The 18,028-nt window shown below is 36.1% G+C and overlaps 1 protein-coding gene across 17 annotated transcripts in view; it reads right to left on the bottom strand.

The window, feature by feature from the left end:
- The window catches only part of C2CD5 (C2 calcium dependent domain containing 5), a 65,533-nt gene that overhangs the window by 45,317 nt on the left and 2,188 nt on the right, over positions 1-18,028 (bottom strand). For 8 of the 17 annotated variants that reach the window (XM_027726554.2, XM_039383144.1, XM_039383147.1 and 5 more), the window contains exons 2-8: positions 16,250-16,336; positions 14,244-14,415; positions 12,070-12,165; positions 11,366-11,521; positions 8,552-8,750; positions 5,817-5,968; positions 307-392 (exon numbers count right to left, since the gene is read on the bottom strand). In XM_027726554.2, coding sequence (XP_027582355.1) covers positions 307-392; positions 5,817-5,968; positions 8,552-8,750; positions 11,366-11,521; positions 12,070-12,165; positions 14,244-14,415; positions 16,250-16,336 — 948 coding nt within the window. The other 9 variants (XM_027726549.2, XM_027726550.2, XM_027726553.2 and 6 more) reach the window with 4 other exon arrangements.

The following is an 18,028-nucleotide window of genomic DNA, read 5'->3' as shown; positions in this document are numbered from 1 at the left end:
AGTATTAAACTTACGCATCAGTAATTTACAGAAACCAAGTAACAGTAGTTTTCCCTAGAACTTTTTCTCTTAACACCACTTGAGTGCTGTTCACAGTTAATTGCTTCTCTATTCTTAACGCTTTAGTAATATATTAAAATTAATAATCTGTGTATATAAAAGGCTAAACATTCAACATTTGTAAAAAGGTTTTCAAACCCAAAAATTACCCATATTTTTAAACAGAAAGTAACAGGAAACATTTAACTTACTACAAGCTAAATTTTCACTTTAGTAGATCAGAAATGTAAGTATAAAATGCCTTACCCTTTGTTCCAGAGCTGACTGAGTCTGTTGTCTTAAAAGAGTTTTAAATGGCCCCCCTTCTTTTCCAGCACTCCCACTGCCCATTCCTGAAGAGTATCAGTACAAATGACATTCAAAGAAACATATATTATAATTTGCAATCAAAGGTTAAATTAGAAAGTAGATACAATAGTCATTGAAAACAGTCAAATGATCCCCATAATTTTAATTTTAAAAATGCCGAGCATCACAGTTTAATTTGGGTTTGGGAGGGGTATTCTAGAGTTAGGTTTCCACATGACTAGCAGTAGTTTTATAGCATTTGGACAAACCCCCCCAATCTAAGATCTTTTTCTGCTGTCAATCTGAATTAAAAACAATTCCAAAATACAAAGACTTGAAGATCTGGGCTTGCATTTCTTTCCCGTCACATATAACTTTTCTTCTTGCTATGGGGAGTTTTGCCTGTGATTTAAATGTAGATCTGCCTTCTCTGCTGTTCACAGAAGGTTTCTACATAACCTATCAAAAGAGGCCTCTCTGCCAGATTACTCTGTAGTTAAGTATCTCTCACTACTATCATTACTTTTTTTTTTTTAAATGAAAGTAATAAAAATCTGGCTTTCTAACAGCTTCAGAGTAACTAAATCACCTTTCCTAACCACTGGTAGGAGACTGGACACATAATTACAGCAGTAGCTACATAACACATGATTAGGAGCAAAAACAAAATTGCAATGGTAATGCACATCCTTTAATTTAAAATATAAACTCAAATTTACTTTTATTTTCTTTAATATTTACGCAATGAAATATTCACTCATCTGATTCATTCACATAAGCCAAGGGTTACTGCTCAGCATTTAAAACCACCACACTTATTTGATGACTATATTTGCACACACATAACCTGCACATTATCTGTAAATGAAAATAAGAGATAAACTCCGATTTTGCATAATATGGGTAATTCCCTCTTCCCTTCTTTCAGATTTATCTCCATCCCTACCCCCCACTACAGGAATTTTTTCTGAAGAGAAAGTTTATCAGGTACAAAGACATCCTTGCTACTGAATTACCTGTTCCCAAGGACCTTAACTGAGCGTGTTGAGATGCAGGTTATGTGTATGACAGTAAATTTTGTGCTCTATGGTTAGAAATCAAAAAAAATAAACACATACCAAGATTGTGTTTTTTCCTAAAGTAAACACAATGCTGGTGAATCAGATTTTCTTAGTAATATTTCATGGCTAAAGACATACTATCATTGGTATTCCTTGTTTCTAAAGACATCAGGGCTAATTCGACAAAGCAAAAATAAACACTTAAGTTGTATAGGAAAGCACAGGATAAAGAACAAAAAGGTGTCAGGAGCAGGATGAAATACAAACACCACAGTGCAAACAGTTATGAATGAAGCCAAGATTTTCTTTTACAGAATTTGTAACTAATTTAACATAACAATTCCTTGCTAGTTTCCTTTTTCTTCTGATCAAGCATCTGATAAAGGTCAATAAAACCATAAATATACATCAAAGTGCAGTTATTTGTTTTAACAAAAGACTGGGAGATCTAGAAATAATACTAGACTTAATAATGTATGTAAAATCATTCCTAAATTCATTCATTTTCAAGAGTTACTAGGCTACCATTACCATATAATTAGATAGAAAAATACTACGATTTTCAACAAATATTTTTAGCTGTTCTTGGATAAGGAAACAAAAATATTAGTATCTGTATAGTCCCATTAAACAAGATTAAATTGCTTCTACTCTTTGGCATTGATTCTAAACATCATTGCCAGGGACTATACAATAATAAATACAGACAAACAGAGCATAAATACTGGACATGAAACAAACTCAAAAAATAGAAACTAACCAAAATAGCTTCTACAAAAAAAAAAAAAAGCAGTATTATCAACTCTTTAATTTAAATCTGTGAAAATAATGCATGTCAGTGAAATGGACAAATGGGCAGAAAAATTAAAAACACGGGCTTAGTTTAGAAGATTAAATGAAAAAGCAGAGTTGCTAGCCATCTGATAACCATTGTTTCGACCAACTATGAATGAATTAATGAGCAAGTGCAAGGAACATTTGCTCCATGCAAAATACAGGAACAACAAAGTGAAGAGAATGTAGGTGATTGAAAAAAAAAGGTAAATTATTTTAGTCCAATTACCAAAGGAAATTTTGCAAGAGTAAAGGAGAAGGTTCTGTAGCATAAGCTACGTGTTTCAAATCCTACAAGCAGTTCTGAAGCTGTTTCAAGCTCCTGGGGCAGAGGTGAGAGATGGGATGAATAGTCATGTAGCCAGCAGTTTTCAGAGGCTAACTGAGCAAAACCAGGGTTATAGAAGGCTGTGTGTTAATTGCCCCCGTATCAAATAACACAACAACATTTCCTTAAAAGTTTGCTTAAAAGGCCATAATAGATAGATCCTACCAGAAGCAGCCAGAAGCAGCTCTTCAGTGAAAGAAACACTTTTCCTCAGAACAACTGGGCTGACATGGCTAGAGTGTAGAGGTTTAATGCTAGACCCCGAGAGGAGGAGACAGGACTTTTTAAGATGTGGGGAATCACAAGAGAGTGTAGGGGAGCTGGGAAACAGGAAAATCCTAGGTCCCTGTGGGGAAGGTGCTGTGGAGGAAAGTAATAGAGACAAAGAGATGTAGATTCAGAAGATGACTAAAGAAACGGACAAAAGAAATCAAAATGAAGCATTTTTGTTTTCTCTAAACGAATCGACACTTACTGCTAAATTATTTCGCAACACACAAAGAAATGGAATGACAATACAGCTCCACAATGTGAATGAGAAGCATGTTTTTAAAAATCATGACTTGATTATTTTCCTTTGGAAATTATTTTTTTAAAAGCCATGGTAATCTGACATTTATTTTAAATTTCAAACAAAATTTGATAACGAATACTTTGGAGTAAAATAAAAGTAACATAGTCTTTGCACACACTTAATCTGATTAGTTTCATTATTTAGGTAGAAAAAGTTATTTTCCAGAGAGGTCATGGATTTGGTTTATGATTTTCTAAAGTAATAGATCTTGTAGAATTCTAAGTTCCCACAAAGAAAAGGAGTTCCCACCTTCTGAATTTCCTCCAAACATATACTATGTGACATCCAAATGTATTACTGGATTAAAATAGGTCATGCTTTTCATCAGCCTGATTCTGTTCATTTGCAGTGGCAGAAAATCTATCACTACTCACTTCAAACCCAAATAAGCTTTCTCAGCATGTGTATTTATAGACCAGAATGGATAACACAAGCACAGTTGTATTTTACAAAATACATTAATGTAACATTCTCCTGATTTGGAGCCACTGAAAACTAGATGCTTAAGCAGACCCAAGTTTCAACCTCCTCTATTTTGTTAACTCCTATCGTGAAATTGTGGTATCTGCACTCTTTCTCCAGGTCAGTCTCCATCCTAGACACATGAACACACAAAATACCTGACTGAGAAATAAAGAGGAATATAATATACTGCAGAAATATCAGAAAATACTTCATTTTTCACATCAGCCAAATCGAGTACTGGTTATCTCGAATCTGATAATGTTTGAAGTGCCACATGAGAAGTCTACATTTCTTTAACTTTTTTTAAACACTAACATCACCTATTTTCACACTGAAATATTCCAACTTAGCAACAGTCTTGGGAAACAAAAAACAGAGGTCTAAACACATACAGGGAATTGTTAAAAAAAACATACAGAGTTTAGTATGTTATATGAGCAGCTTCTGCACATCACCACATTTTTGGTGAAAGGTAACATGAATGACTCAAGAATCATTTAAACTGTCATTAAACTGTCCTTTTAATCTATTAAGATTCAAAATCGAGTTTGTCATAACCAAGATATGGAATCTTTATATGCAACCAGCAAATCCTTTTGGGAAAAGTTTCAGCAGCAGAGTTAAAAGCTGCTAAAAAGACAGTGCTGGTAAGCAAAACTGGGCTCACTGTTAGATTTAGTACTAAAAAGACAGCTAAAAAGTATCTTCACATACTTGAAAACTCCCTGAAAATAAGAGTTACCAGTTACACAATCTGTTTCTGTTCTGAATGAACTGACTAAAGACAAAAGGGTCCATCCATCTCCATAATATTGCCAGCAATGATGTAAGGCTGCTGCTTTAAAACCCTAACAAATTCACACCGAGTTGCCACTTTCCTAATTTGAGAACATTTACATCTATCAAGATGACCACCTATGTTATATTTAAATCCTTTACATGAAATGATCTTTACCATGGAAAATACGAAAAAATGAAAGAGTTTTCAAATATTCAGTAAACCAAACACATGAATTTATGGTTCTTCTATATCATAAGCATCCAGTTATATCTGTATGTCCTTTAAACAAGTGATGACCATCCACAAAACAGTCACAATTTAAAAATAAAGACAGAAAAAAATAAACTGCTTTTGTTTGCCTGTTTGTTTTAAAAATGGGACAGAGAAGATAGCACTGAGAAAGACAGCTTCCTAATTGGGAACAGTTTTAACAGATATCCAGGGAATAAACCAGGTAAAATATTTAATACAACTCCATTTGAATGCAACATTTAACTTATCTCCTAGGAAAAATTCTTGAAAGGGGTGCTATCAAGTAAAACTGAATCATCTGCTTTAATATACTTAAAAATTGTCTAATTAGATGGAGACAAGAATGTTCTGAGCTTCAAATACCACAATTTAAAACATCATTTGAAAAGTAACCAAACTTTTATAAACACTTCTGCAAAATACTCTGCTCTACGGTAGCAAAATTCAGGGCCTTGGTCACATAATGGAGAGTAAACAGACACTCTTTGAAGTTGTGCTGACATTATTACTAACATGATTCTAACCACAGACTAAAAAAGAAGGAGGGAAGAAACAACAAGTTGAAAAAATTATGACAGACCAATGGAGAAAGGAAAACGTTTTTTGAAGATGGTTGGAGTTACGTGTGAAGCAGTTTAAGTTACTTTCAAAGTGTATACTGTGTATGTAAAGCCATTTCCACACACCAAGAGAACAAAAAGACAGCAGCTGCTAGGTTTCTAGTACTGCATTTGCAAAAAAGAGTTCAAAAACAGAAAATGTATGCAGTATATTTATAGCACAACGCATGAGGCCTGAAGACTACATAGTTTTAGAAACACCATCCTTGACATACTGAGGTGAGAAATGTACTCCCATGATTTGTGATATGAAATGGAGGAAATACGAAAAAGGCAATTACTTAGGACTCCCTTAATGCTCCAAGATGTTTTATTGTGGCTTGAATACAGTTGTGTTACACAAGTAATTTTAATGTTATCCAGGACAGTGGAAATACAGGCAGGATTGAAATTTTTGCCCTGCAGAAACCCTTTTGAGCTTGAGGTGTGCTATGTGAAGTCTCCAATTTCCACATCATTTTGATAACTTAAATGCCAGAAAGCAAAAAGGGGTTGAATGAAAATATAAAAAGAGAAACACAAATTAAACAAAAAGTGGGTGGAAGCGCCTTACCAGTTTTGGGTGTCAAACTCAAATCTGTGTCAGAAGAAGAGGACTGTCGACTGTAGGACTTGGAAGGTGAAAAGGAATAGGTTTGGTTTTTCAGAGGGGTGGAGGGTCCTGATGAATGAGTATTGGGATTGGGATCTTCATTGAAAGGAATCCTGCCAGAAGAAGGTGGAAACATATTCAGTAATCCTGTGCCAAAGGACCTGGCTGACAGCAGCATGATCCAAACACCAGGATGGGACTGGGGCAGGGCCAGCAGCTATTCCTTAGGTGCGAGACTGGGGATGAGGCCAGAGGCAAAGAAATGCTGTTTTACCCATTCAGCATTCTACAGGTAGATGCTGATAATCTACAATGAAACAATTAAGCCAAATGAAAGGCGTGAGATGTGACAAAAAAATCATATATATATATATATGCAAAAGAAAAAAATTGAAAAGTTTATGGCTTAAAAATCTGGTCAAGTACACAATGCTTTGAGTTAGTTTAATAAAGAAAAAATGATTTCAAATTATATTTGTGTTTATACATATTTATACATTTATGTATATACACACATATGCATTTAAAGGAAAAAAAAACAACGTTTCCTTATCCTATAGCAGCAGCAGCATGCCACAGCTAAAAACAGAGCAAAGAGGAGAATCTTTATGGGAACAACTATATTGACAAACAGTTCACTTATGCACAGGTTGACTTACCTGCTCTCTAAAACCATCTCTTCCACAAATGGCACAGACCCTTCCTATAACCAGTTTAAAACCTAAATACTGTATCAGAATTATGCTTGAAAGTAATTATGAACTCGAATCAAAACATGATTTTCTCCAGTGACTGTACAATAGTGAACATTTCCCAGATACACCAACTTAATTTTTACTGAATTTCTCAGGAAGCAAGCACGTAAAATGAAATGAAGAGCGTGGCTTTGTGGAAGAGACTCCGATGCATTTCCAAGAAACTACTGCCTTTGTTTCAGCAGCTGCACACTGGGCAGTTCTTCACTGACAACAGGAGGTGTCTCCATGAGAAAATGAGGGAGGAAGGATGGGTGGTACCTGCCTACACTGCCTGCCTGCCTGCCCTTTGCGACCACTGTGCCTGTGGCCTGCCTCTCCCCAGCTCTGGAGTCTGAGCAGTCTCGTACCAGTGTAGATGAGAGTGGGAACAGACACAGAGAAGTTCTGAGTAAGTCGTGAGCCAGTAGCAGTGTGAATTGGGCTGTTGTGAGTCGAGCGGCATCCATGGCTTGGCGGATGAACCAGCGGAGACCTGAGAGAATTTGCGGCCAAGGTGGAAGAAAAGAAAACAATACATACAAACAGGTTGCAAGGTTATGTTATCAATGATTTCAGGGAAGTTTAGCTAGAAGAGATCTCTTACTCTAAGCAGACTCTAAGAATTTAAATTCCTAGCATGCAAGAGTCCAGATGAAAATAAAAAGAGGGAAAGGAACAGCTTAAAGCACTAGCTTGTGAATGCATAATTGATTCTCTGGCAACAGGGCATCAAGTTAGTAAAGCCAAGAATAAGAAGTATTAGTTGATTTTGCTGCTTTAGAGAAACACGCCCATTTTTTGAACTGAGTCAGTATCCACCATCAAGCTGAACAGGGATAATTTGGGAGGTGGAATTTCCACATTTTGCTGCAGAGCGAAAGCTACCGATTTATTCATGGATGCTTTTTAGGCTGATAATTACCAGGTCTACCTTTTTTCCTTTTAAATCACCGCTGTTATTTTATGCTGCACTGTATCCAGTAGTTCTTTTGATGGCAATTTTTTAAATTAAGACAAGGTAAACAAGCTATTATTTGAAATAGAAACCAGTAATTTTTAGAAGTCAGAGCATATTTTGCAGAGCAGTTGATGCCTGCACAACAAAAATACCTAATTTCTACTGCCAGGACACAACAGTTCAAACTAATGAAAATGGCTACTTTAATCAATACCTCTAGAAACACAGCATATGTAGGACAATTTTTTGTGCTGTTTTCTCCTTCCAGAAATTGGATTGCTCTAGCAAACAGAAAATTTATCCAAGTAGTTAACAGTTAACAGTTTGAAGAAGACCGCAAGTATACTTCTATTAATCTGTATGCATATCAAAAAATTGCATTCAAACTGTGTTTGGTGCTGCAGCAGATACAACAAAGATCATGAAATTCTACCTCTCATCATAAAAAGTTTTCTCTGCAAGTTCACTGTCTACCTGTTTTGCCATAGTCCTACTTGTTTTGCAACAGTAAAAAGGAAAGCACACAACAAAAGATGAGACCTTTTTGGGGTCATTGTCTAAATCACTGACAGAACTGTCTGAATTCAAAATTTATATCTTCTTATATGGTCAGCATACACACTCAAACTTGAACCAAAGGTATACCCTGAGAAGCCCCCACAGAAATGTTTATTGTACAAACACAGAGTCAAAGCAGAACTAATGATCAGTTAAACTGGTGGATCACAACCCAAGGATATGTAATACTGTTGCTACATGAATTCAAAAGTCATCTTAAGTAAGGATTACCACTCCATCTTCTATTGAAATAACATAAGTAATCCAACCTAAAACATTTCAAAATTGTGGAATACAAACTGAGTTGCCGACAAATAAAACTACAAAAGGAAAACAAATTCTGGGGAAAAAAAGAAATCACATCGGTTATGTAAAAAACTGAATGAGTATGAAGAGAAGAGAGGTGAAACTTGTTTCCCTGCAAGCTACTAATTCATACTTACTCCTTCATTTCTTTGGATGGGGAGTTACATGCAGGTAAAAATGCTGATGTGTTACTTAATTTATCCAACGTGCAGGCTGTTCCTATGGCTCGCACTACCAGTCCAGACTCTCCCTCCAAATCAAAACACTGCAAATAACCAACAACAGCATTTCCTCTCATTTCAAGCACCTTCAAGCCAATCTTCCTTTGCAGTTCACCTACAAAACAAAAGGTAAAGAGCTCATAATTGCAGTGAACTTTCCCTATTCTCTTTCGTGGTCTTTGACCTCTGCTTTTGGAATTGCCAACCAAGTCAGTAGAACAGGTAATAAATGCAACCCTACACAATTATGCCAAGGAGCTGGTCACAACCTCTGCCTCTTATAACATAGTGTGATACCAATGTCTTGCATAACTTTTTTCTTTTTTTTTCTCCATATCCACTCTGATTGCCAAAATAACATGTTATTTCAGGTTTTTTCCCCATCTACTTTTTATTTTCATTAGTTTTTTCCTTTTTCTGTTTATTTACAGAAAGAGACAGTCAAGATGTGTCCTGGAACTCAGGTAAGTTTCTAAATACTCCACACAGTTCAGAACAATGCATTTTTGACACCTATGTGGATAGGCATCTATAATTTCTTTATTTACAAACTTATTCAAGCGTATTTCAACCTAATTCATACTTTTTGCCCTCTCCCACTGCAAACAAAAGATTGCCACTTCTCTTTTAGCTGCACATAAGGACTGAAAGACTGTGACTGTAACACAGTGTTACAGTGTGTTATTGCTGCTTACTTAGCAGGATGTTTAAAAAAACCATATTTAATGGATCTATGTAGCTAGATTGTTTTGGTCATACTTAGGTAGAAAGTATCTCTCTTATGATGACAATTAAAGACTTCCAAAATCCTCTGTTAACAAACTGAAAAATCCTCACTGTCACAAAGGACAGCCCTAACAATGTCACTGCTGCTGAGAACTCAAGTGGAATGAAATGGTCACAGAATCATAGAATATCCTGAGTTGGAAGGGACCCACATGGATCATCAAAGCCCAACTCCTGCCCCTGGTTTCTACTGCTTTCTTGAAGTTTGATTTTAAAATTACCAGCACAGGTTATTATTGCAAAACTTCTTAATTGAAATCATGGCTGTACCGGTCCTGAAAAATCTTGAAGATTGAGGTAGTGTATGAAGTTCCTAGCTGAGTGAAAAGTGCTAGGGATTTCATCCAAGCCAAGGTTGAGACCGTATTCTTTTTAATATAAACAACACATAACATGACACAGACCTGTAAAACAGCCTGGCTCACTCTCAGAAGTTACAGATTTCTCCAGGATTCTCCAGGTGTGGCCATCAGTAACGGATTGCAATGTGAAACATTTTATCACATGACATGAAACAGTATTGCTGTGAGGTGTTTTGGTTTTATTCCTCTTAACCACTTCCATTAATAAAATCTAACAGAACACTTCCACATGTGCTACTTTATCCACTTGCACTGTTTGTGCAAGACGAGAGATATGCAAATTTTAATCCTGTAAATTAACAGGAAGCTATATTAAAAGTGTCTTCATGTCAGTTATGACAATAGGTTTTTTCCACTTTATTTCCTCAAAATGTGCTTTCACAGTGAAGACACTGAGTAACATCTCCATGACCTCTTCTACGTTGCCCCACTACTAAAGATCTCCACACATGCTTGCAAAACTCAACTCACTATTTATTTTAGTACCTTTCTTAAAACACAGCTGTATCTACAAGAAACACAACAACATTAAGAGCCAAGCATAGAACTGAAACCACTGCCTATCATCCTGGTGTCTATGTTTCATTTCTTTTTGTTCCTTACACCTTCAAGATTATCCATCTTGAATTGACTGCCTCTTGTCTCTTAGTGTGCAATTACCAAGGGCACAAGGGTGTTTTGTTCTGTACCTGACACTGTGGAGACAACTGACTCTAATCACTGGTCTCTCCAGGAACTGTAAATATGTTGTGCAGAATCAGTGCAAGGCAATACAGATATCAGAATGATAGAAACACAGAATGTCCTAGGTTGGAAGGGATCTTAAAGATCATTTTGTTCCAACCCCTTGCTGACAGCCCTAACCAACCTGGCCTTGAAGACTTCCAGAGATGGGGCATCCACAGCTTCTCTGGGCAACCTGTTCCAGTGCCTCCAGTAGAGAATTTCTTCCTAATATCTAATCTAAGCCTACTCTCAGTTTGATTCCATGCCCCCTTTTCCTGTAACTCTTGGCCCGGTAAATAATCCATCTCCATCTTTCCTGGGTACTGGAAGGCTACAATTAGGCCACTACAAAGTCTTCTCCAGGCTGAACAATCCCAGCTCTCTCAGCCTTTCCTCACAGAACAATAACCCAAGCTTCAATCAGACGGGATGAATAACACCAGTATTAATGCACACTGTATCTCAGATGGTGTATATTTGTTCACATACTTCAAAGTAGTCTAAAGAGAGTAGAGTTGTTCATTATTTTAACTGTTTGAGTTAAAATTCTAGTAATACTCCTCATATGAGTTAAGAACATCTTCAAAAAAGTTTCACAGGTTTCTTTGACCTTGCTACAAGCAACCAACAAATTAGAAGCAGGATGGCTTCATCAAAGAAGGGGGGGAAAAAAAGTCAGCCGTACTGGCCATCAGTTAGAACAGTACAATCCTCAGAAAGAGAAGACACTGTGAACTGAAAAAAAACAAACATAATTAATCCCAAAAATCACACACAATCTTAAGCAAGGCAGTTATTTAAATGGTGAATATTTTTAAAAGCAGCAATAACCATGACAGCCTACATGATTTAATACCTGACATGAGTGAAATAAGTCTTTGTCTGGCCTCATTTGATGCCCTTGGAGTACGAATTCGGTCTATCCACTGGTATTCTGGGTCTTCGTTAACTACAAGTTCTTCCACAAATCCATGAATTATTACTGCTCTGTAACACTTAGGAATAGATGTAGCTGTTAAAAAAATATATATAAAAGATGTAAGACATAAGTCTATGAGCCAAGAATTACAAGAAAAAATAAAATTACATATAAAAAGGGATGTGAACGATTCCAGAAAGTTATCCACGTGATTTTCTGGGAAAATGTGGACGTGCCCAGGCAGCTTTGTTCTGGGAGACCATGGAACACCAGTAAGATAACTGGCCAGTGATTCAGTTACAACATGTGCCATTATGAAACCTTTTCACTTTGTGTCTCTCTAACAAGATATAGACCCAAAATAACACTATGTATTATTCACAGACATTGAAATGGAACTTAAATAAATAAAGAAAGAAAAAAAATCAGTTATTTATGTTGTTTTGAACTATGGACAGTAAAAATGTATTAAAAACAAAAAGCAAATCAAACAATTCTATGCATTTTCTACTGGCTTCAATGTAATCTTCACTGAGCTTATGCAACAAGCTGGCAATACAAGGGAGACTGACAGAACAGGTAAAGAAAGAAAAATGGGAGAGAGGTTTTCTGTTCCAATGAACTTTTTTTTCTCTACTTACTGCAAAAAAATTTGACTCCACAGGATGACTGCCTAAATCTGTTTAAGTCATTGAAGAGATCTACTTTCACCACCACGTTGATCTCCCCACGTATACCTATCAATAAAAAGCCATGAGATATCAGAAGCTGTATCAATACAAAACTATCCCTATTAATTATTCCCTATTATTAGTAATTAATGCAGTTTCTATTACCACTGAGTCAGTTTTTCTGCAAAGAATGTAATAATGAACTGGCAGGTCAGGTGTCAACTCCAGCCTGGGCCAGGGGAGCGGGAAGACCTGTCCTTCCTCTCAAATCATCTGCAGAGGTGCCAACCAAGAGGAAGTTTCTAGTTCTGCTGCTAAGCCTTTGAGGCTGAAATGACGTAAACAACAGTCCTCAAATACCTGTCATACCAGACAGGGCTTTAGGAGAAAGATGGGATTGGGAAAAAGAGGCCATCAGCCTCCTGGTGCTGCAACGGCCCCACTGCTGCAGGGTGCATGTGCACGTCCTCTTTCTGCTGAATTTTCAAAATTGCAGTAAAGCCACTCTCTAAAGTTCAACCAAGCGAGAAAAAATTATGGTTCTTTCTAGAACCCCAGAATGGCACATTAATTGTTTGCTAAATACCTTAACTGTGAGAAGAAGTATACAAAAAGTAAGGTATTACAGACCTTTTAGATAGATTTTAGTTTTCAGCCACAATTAAATCTTACTAATAATGGAATATTTCCTAACACAGACGTTCGTTTTTTACTTTTTTTACTTTCCTATTTTGAGCTCTTTCTTCTTTCTCCCCACCCAGTAACAAAACCACTTCACATATTATAGGTTCTGACATATTGAGGACTAAACTTCTTGATGAGTCTGATCTCTAGTGTCTTCAGAAGCCTTTATCACATAAGTATATGACACAAGCAACAACATTAGATTCATTGTTCGACTTAGATACTATTGCAATAAAGTCAGCAAGATCTAATTCCAAAATTCCAAGAGACAGAAGCCTTCAGTTACTGTAACTGCCTCAAGTTCATATATTTTCACAGTTAATCACGTTGAGGTGCAAAAAAAAAAAAAAATTAATAGGAATTTAAGAACATTATTTCTTTCTTTTTAAGGAAGCATCAATTACTGTTCACCAAGAGAAAAGATAATTGGAATCTCGTGCTATGAGAATGAAGATATACTGATTCCAATTCCACTTAAATAAAAAAAAAAAAAGATGTGAAATGCCAACAGATCTAGAAAAACATAGAGAAATATAACTCTCTCTGACTTACAAGTTGTACACATCCTGAGACAAGTGTTCACCTAATTTAGCTTCAAAAGAAAATGTATGATAGGAAAACGTGCACCGAACAAAAGGATAAATAAGAAAAACATATGCAGTATTTCTCAAAAAAAAAAGTCTTTAATATAACTCTTAAATATAAAAAATACTTTGCATCAGTTATGATGCCCATCTAGTAAACACCACAAACAATTTCACAACAGTGATTTATCATTAGCTTTTAACCCAGTTAGGTGACTTAATTCACACTGAATAATGAACAAAGAGAGTAAGGGCAACCACATAAATGTCCTGTACTCAAGCAGCAAGCTAAATGGTATAAACTGACTGACTTTCCAAGAAAAAGCTGTTTCATTAAAATCAAAAGCGAAAATATCATTAACTTCATTTTCTCACACCTCCAAGACACTCTCATGAAATCTCCCTAGCACTGAGAGCACTCACTGCTGGGAAAAGGAATTTCATCCTGTTGAAGATATGTCACATCCTGTCCCTTGATCTCAAGTGAAGTTTATCCCAAATCCCAGGAAGGCACACCCCAAATAACTTCAGCAAAATGATATTCACTTATTAAACACGTGGTAACTGGAAAAGTATGTTTGGGTCTTTTTTTTTTTAATGTTATTTTTGCAGTAACTACTTTAAATACCAAGTGAAGGGTTTTTTTCCACTTGTCACAAGCCCTGTGGAAGGCGTTCTGCCAAGCACTAATCTGGACTCCTATGCCAGAAATCTTTTCATGCCAGAAATAAGGGGGGAAAAAAAAGCCAGGAAAGTAGCTTTCCAGCTCCCAAAGCTAAAATTATTACAAATTTCTTTGTAATGTTCTACAGAAAGGAAGATTACAAGAAGGAGATTACATCTCACACAGGACTGTTTTAAATTAGCAAATCTTACCATGAATAGTATCATAAATTGGAAACCATCCCGAAATAACTGTAGCTGCTTCACTATAGAGCAAAGGATCAATATCTATGTACACTTTGCCAATGGCATCATTGGCACTGTAGGTGTCATGATCAAGAACTGTGATCTGGAGAGGCTCATCCTGTAGCTCTTCATCATCTACCTGGAAACAAATATTAACATGGAATCTGAGTATTTAAAAAAAGTGCAGGGAAACACTGCTGAAAAACAAACACAGAAGAGGAGAGAGTTAGTTATGTACAGTGACCTGGCAGAGATAAATGTGGAATTTCAGTTCAACACATTCACTTATTTTGATTTTACCCTTCAGAGACTGGTGAGATCCTGGAAATACAGTTATCACGAACAAAAAATGCAAGATTATGGTGATTATATATATCAAAATTCCACTCTCTAGATTGTCCACCTATCTCCCCAATACATACTTTGAAATTAAAAAAAAAAAAAATTAAAATTTAAGATCAAATATCCCAGAGAACTATAATACCCTGATGTTATGATTAGTGGTGCTTTCACCACTGGTGAGTGGTTTAAAAGAAGACATTTTAAACCACCTGCTGTAAAAATCCAGTAATTGCAGACAGGTAATTTCCTAAATAAGTGCAATAATCCACCTGCAGATACCTTGACTATTTTTTAGGACAAAGACAGACATTGTACAACTTTTTGTGCTGCATGTTACAAACCAAGAGTCAGGTTTGCTAAATGCAAAGGGATGACTCATGTAAGTGTTTGCAGAATTGTAACATGTAGCCTTGTAAAAAAGATTAAACTACACACATGTGCACACACTTAGGATGTCTTAAGCAGTTAAGTGTTTTTCCACTCTCTGAAATGTGGGATTCTTTTTTTTATTATTTTCTCAGTGTTGCTGTTTGTCTCTTGTCTTTCCCATATCCATTTTTCCATGCAAAAGGACGAATTTTGAGACATCTGTTATTGTCAGAAAAACTCTTTCTGCATGAAGAGAAGGAGTTCTCTTTCTCCCTTCCCCACAAAACTGAGCCCAGGAACTGAAAGATGAAAAAAAGGAAAACTGACTGAATTTCAACACCACAGTACTACTTTCTTAATCAACATGTGCTGCTGATTAAGAGATGCTCTTAATCATGCATTCCATGTTGATTAATAATCTACTCATCCTTACTATTTTATATTTGCTCTAAAATGTTTTAACATTATCAGCTACTACATCACTTGCATGTATTTACAACCATGTTTATCCTGTGATATTATCTGAGAACACTATAAATGAACCATTATGTATATTCAAATGTTTTATCAATTAATTTATTCTAAATACCTTTTTATTTTTTTAATTTAACAAATAAAATGTAGTAACAAAAACCCCAAAAAAGAACATGTAAACGCTTGTTCAGGGCACAATGTCAAAGGACATCAACAAATTAGATCCTGGAAAGCAACAAGCAATTACAGGAAAAAGCAGAGTGCCCTCATTATTACATAAGGAAACGGGAAGAGAAAGTGTCCAGTAATTGTTGTCCAAGCTCTTTATTCTGTAATCTTCTCACAGGAATTTTCCATTTTCTTCTTTGTCAAGCGCATCATTCTTGCAACCCATGTTAACACTTCAAATACTAACTAACTTTTCTTACCCCAAATTTTAAAAAATACAAGAATACCTGTACCCAGATCTGAAAGACCAATCCATGCTATTTTTCCCCCCACTTTCACCTCACTCTTGTCTTTTCTAGTAGTACCCAGAACAACATTTGAGTTGGATCCAAGCTGGCAAGCTTTTATCTTCACAAACACTCCTAAAAAGCCAACGAGACACCTTTAGCAAACAAGGTATAACTGCAGATGGGATTGCTGAAAAGGCTTTGTGTGTATTTAGGCAGAAACACACTTCAGTGCTCAAAACTCATTTTCTGCCTGAAATGCAATTATTTCATTAAGGGCATCTAAGCCAGAGTGTCTATATAGATAGAGGCAAACTCTTAAAAAATACTTACTTCAAATTTGAACCACTCAGAATTCCACTGAGGATTAAGTGATTTGGGATACACATCTGTCTTAAATGTTGTATTTCCAAATTTCACCTAAAATACAAACATTCAATTATCAATAATACATACTAATAAGTAAATTCACAGACTCATTAAAGCTACACACACAAATAATTTCAAATATATATTTCAGTAATTTCAACAAATCATATTCTTTTCACTGAGAGTGGCTTTTTAAATTGATTTATATATATCACTATCCATCAACCAAGGACACTTCCAACCAATCTCACTCTCGTAATATCCAAATTGTTTCTTTTCCTCCTCAATCACTTGAAAGGCAAAAATATTGCTTATATTGGCTATTCAAAGTCACTTGGTATACTCTCCTTGCCCTCTGTTTAGAAATATTGTAAGGAAAAATTACCCAAACATTGACAGTTTATGGCCTATTACTCGTCTCTCTAAGATTTCTGAATCGGCTTAACAGAAAATTGATTAAAAAATATAAAAACAACCTGGGAGTGTGACACATAGAGAGAGAACACTACTAAAAATTAAGTATTCTCCATATTTCTATTTATTAATGCACCTTCAACCACATAATTGCCTATTTCAGGAGGCTCCATCTGGTCTCCACGGGCATCTATTTCAGGCTGACCCAGTTTGGGTTTTGTAGCGGGGTTTTTTTGATTTTTTTTAATGAAACTGAATTTCTGTGATGTTCCATACATCCCAAAACCACACAGCACCATGTAGGAGCCTTTATTTCACTGCAGCTTCCATTCCAAACCACTTATAAACACTTGTAGTTCTCTGAAGGTTGCCTCTCAAAAAAATTAGTACTTCAAGTCATACCAAGTATCTGATGGTACTTACAAGTACCCAAAGTTATGTTTTTGAATTCATTTGTGATTCTTATGGAAATAAAGAGTGTGCTGATATAAAAGAAATGCTGCATTTAAAGACAGTTGGGGATTTTGAACTGTTGTCTTCTTTTAAAAGTCTAAATGATTTTGGAGACTAAATTTAGGCCTAGATTTGAAAACTGTATAGTAATTTTTGTAATGTTTTTGCTCAAGACAGTATTAAATAAACACTTCATCTATTTCAATAATATGTTGATTATTTTGCAAAGGTGCATAACCTGACTCTGAAGAGATTCTGCACTTGCTTAAGTACACACAGTTAATTTAGAAAGCATAAATCACCAACTATGAGTTCACACTTAGCTCTGTATAAATCACTGTACATACATCAGCTGGAGTAGTATGAAGGCACGGGACTAAACCTTAGCATACAAAATCATCTGGTTATCCCAAAGTGGGTGGATGCAGCCTGTGTGCCCTCAGAGAAGGGACAGCACAGCCCTGTGGAATGGGTACCCATCACACAAAGTAGTGCCATAAAGTGATACTGGCACTGGCTTTAACAGAGCCACCAGTTAAACACCAGTTCTGTCCCAGAAGCTGCCAAGACAGAGCAGTCCCGAGCTCCACCCAACCTATTTTAACACGTTATCTAGGGAGTAAATTAGTTCCCCTGGAGCCCCGGGCTGTTATAACTGAATTTCTCCAGTACTATAGCTAGTTCATTAAAGCTTGTAAAGATAATCAAGCACCACACTGCTGTTTGCTGTTTGCAAAGTTAGAAGCACATTTATGGAAGAAATTGTCACAGAATATTCTGAGTTGGAAGGGACCATCAGCAATCATGGTGCTCGTTGTCTCCTGATCAGACACGCTGGTGAAGTCCTTATTTTGCACAACCTGAGCCAAGTAAGAG

The sequence above is a fragment of the Pipra filicauda genome, unplaced genomic scaffold, assembly GCF_003945595.2.
Source record: "Pipra filicauda isolate LSUMZ 115617 unplaced genomic scaffold, ASM394559v2 scaffold2_size9829703_pilon, whole genome shotgun sequence".
In the NCBI taxonomy this organism is placed as follows: Eukaryota; Metazoa; Chordata; class Aves; order Passeriformes; family Pipridae; genus Pipra; species Pipra filicauda.
The sequence above is the reverse complement of the archived record's forward strand: the minus strand, read 5'-3'. Positions and strand labels throughout refer to the sequence as shown.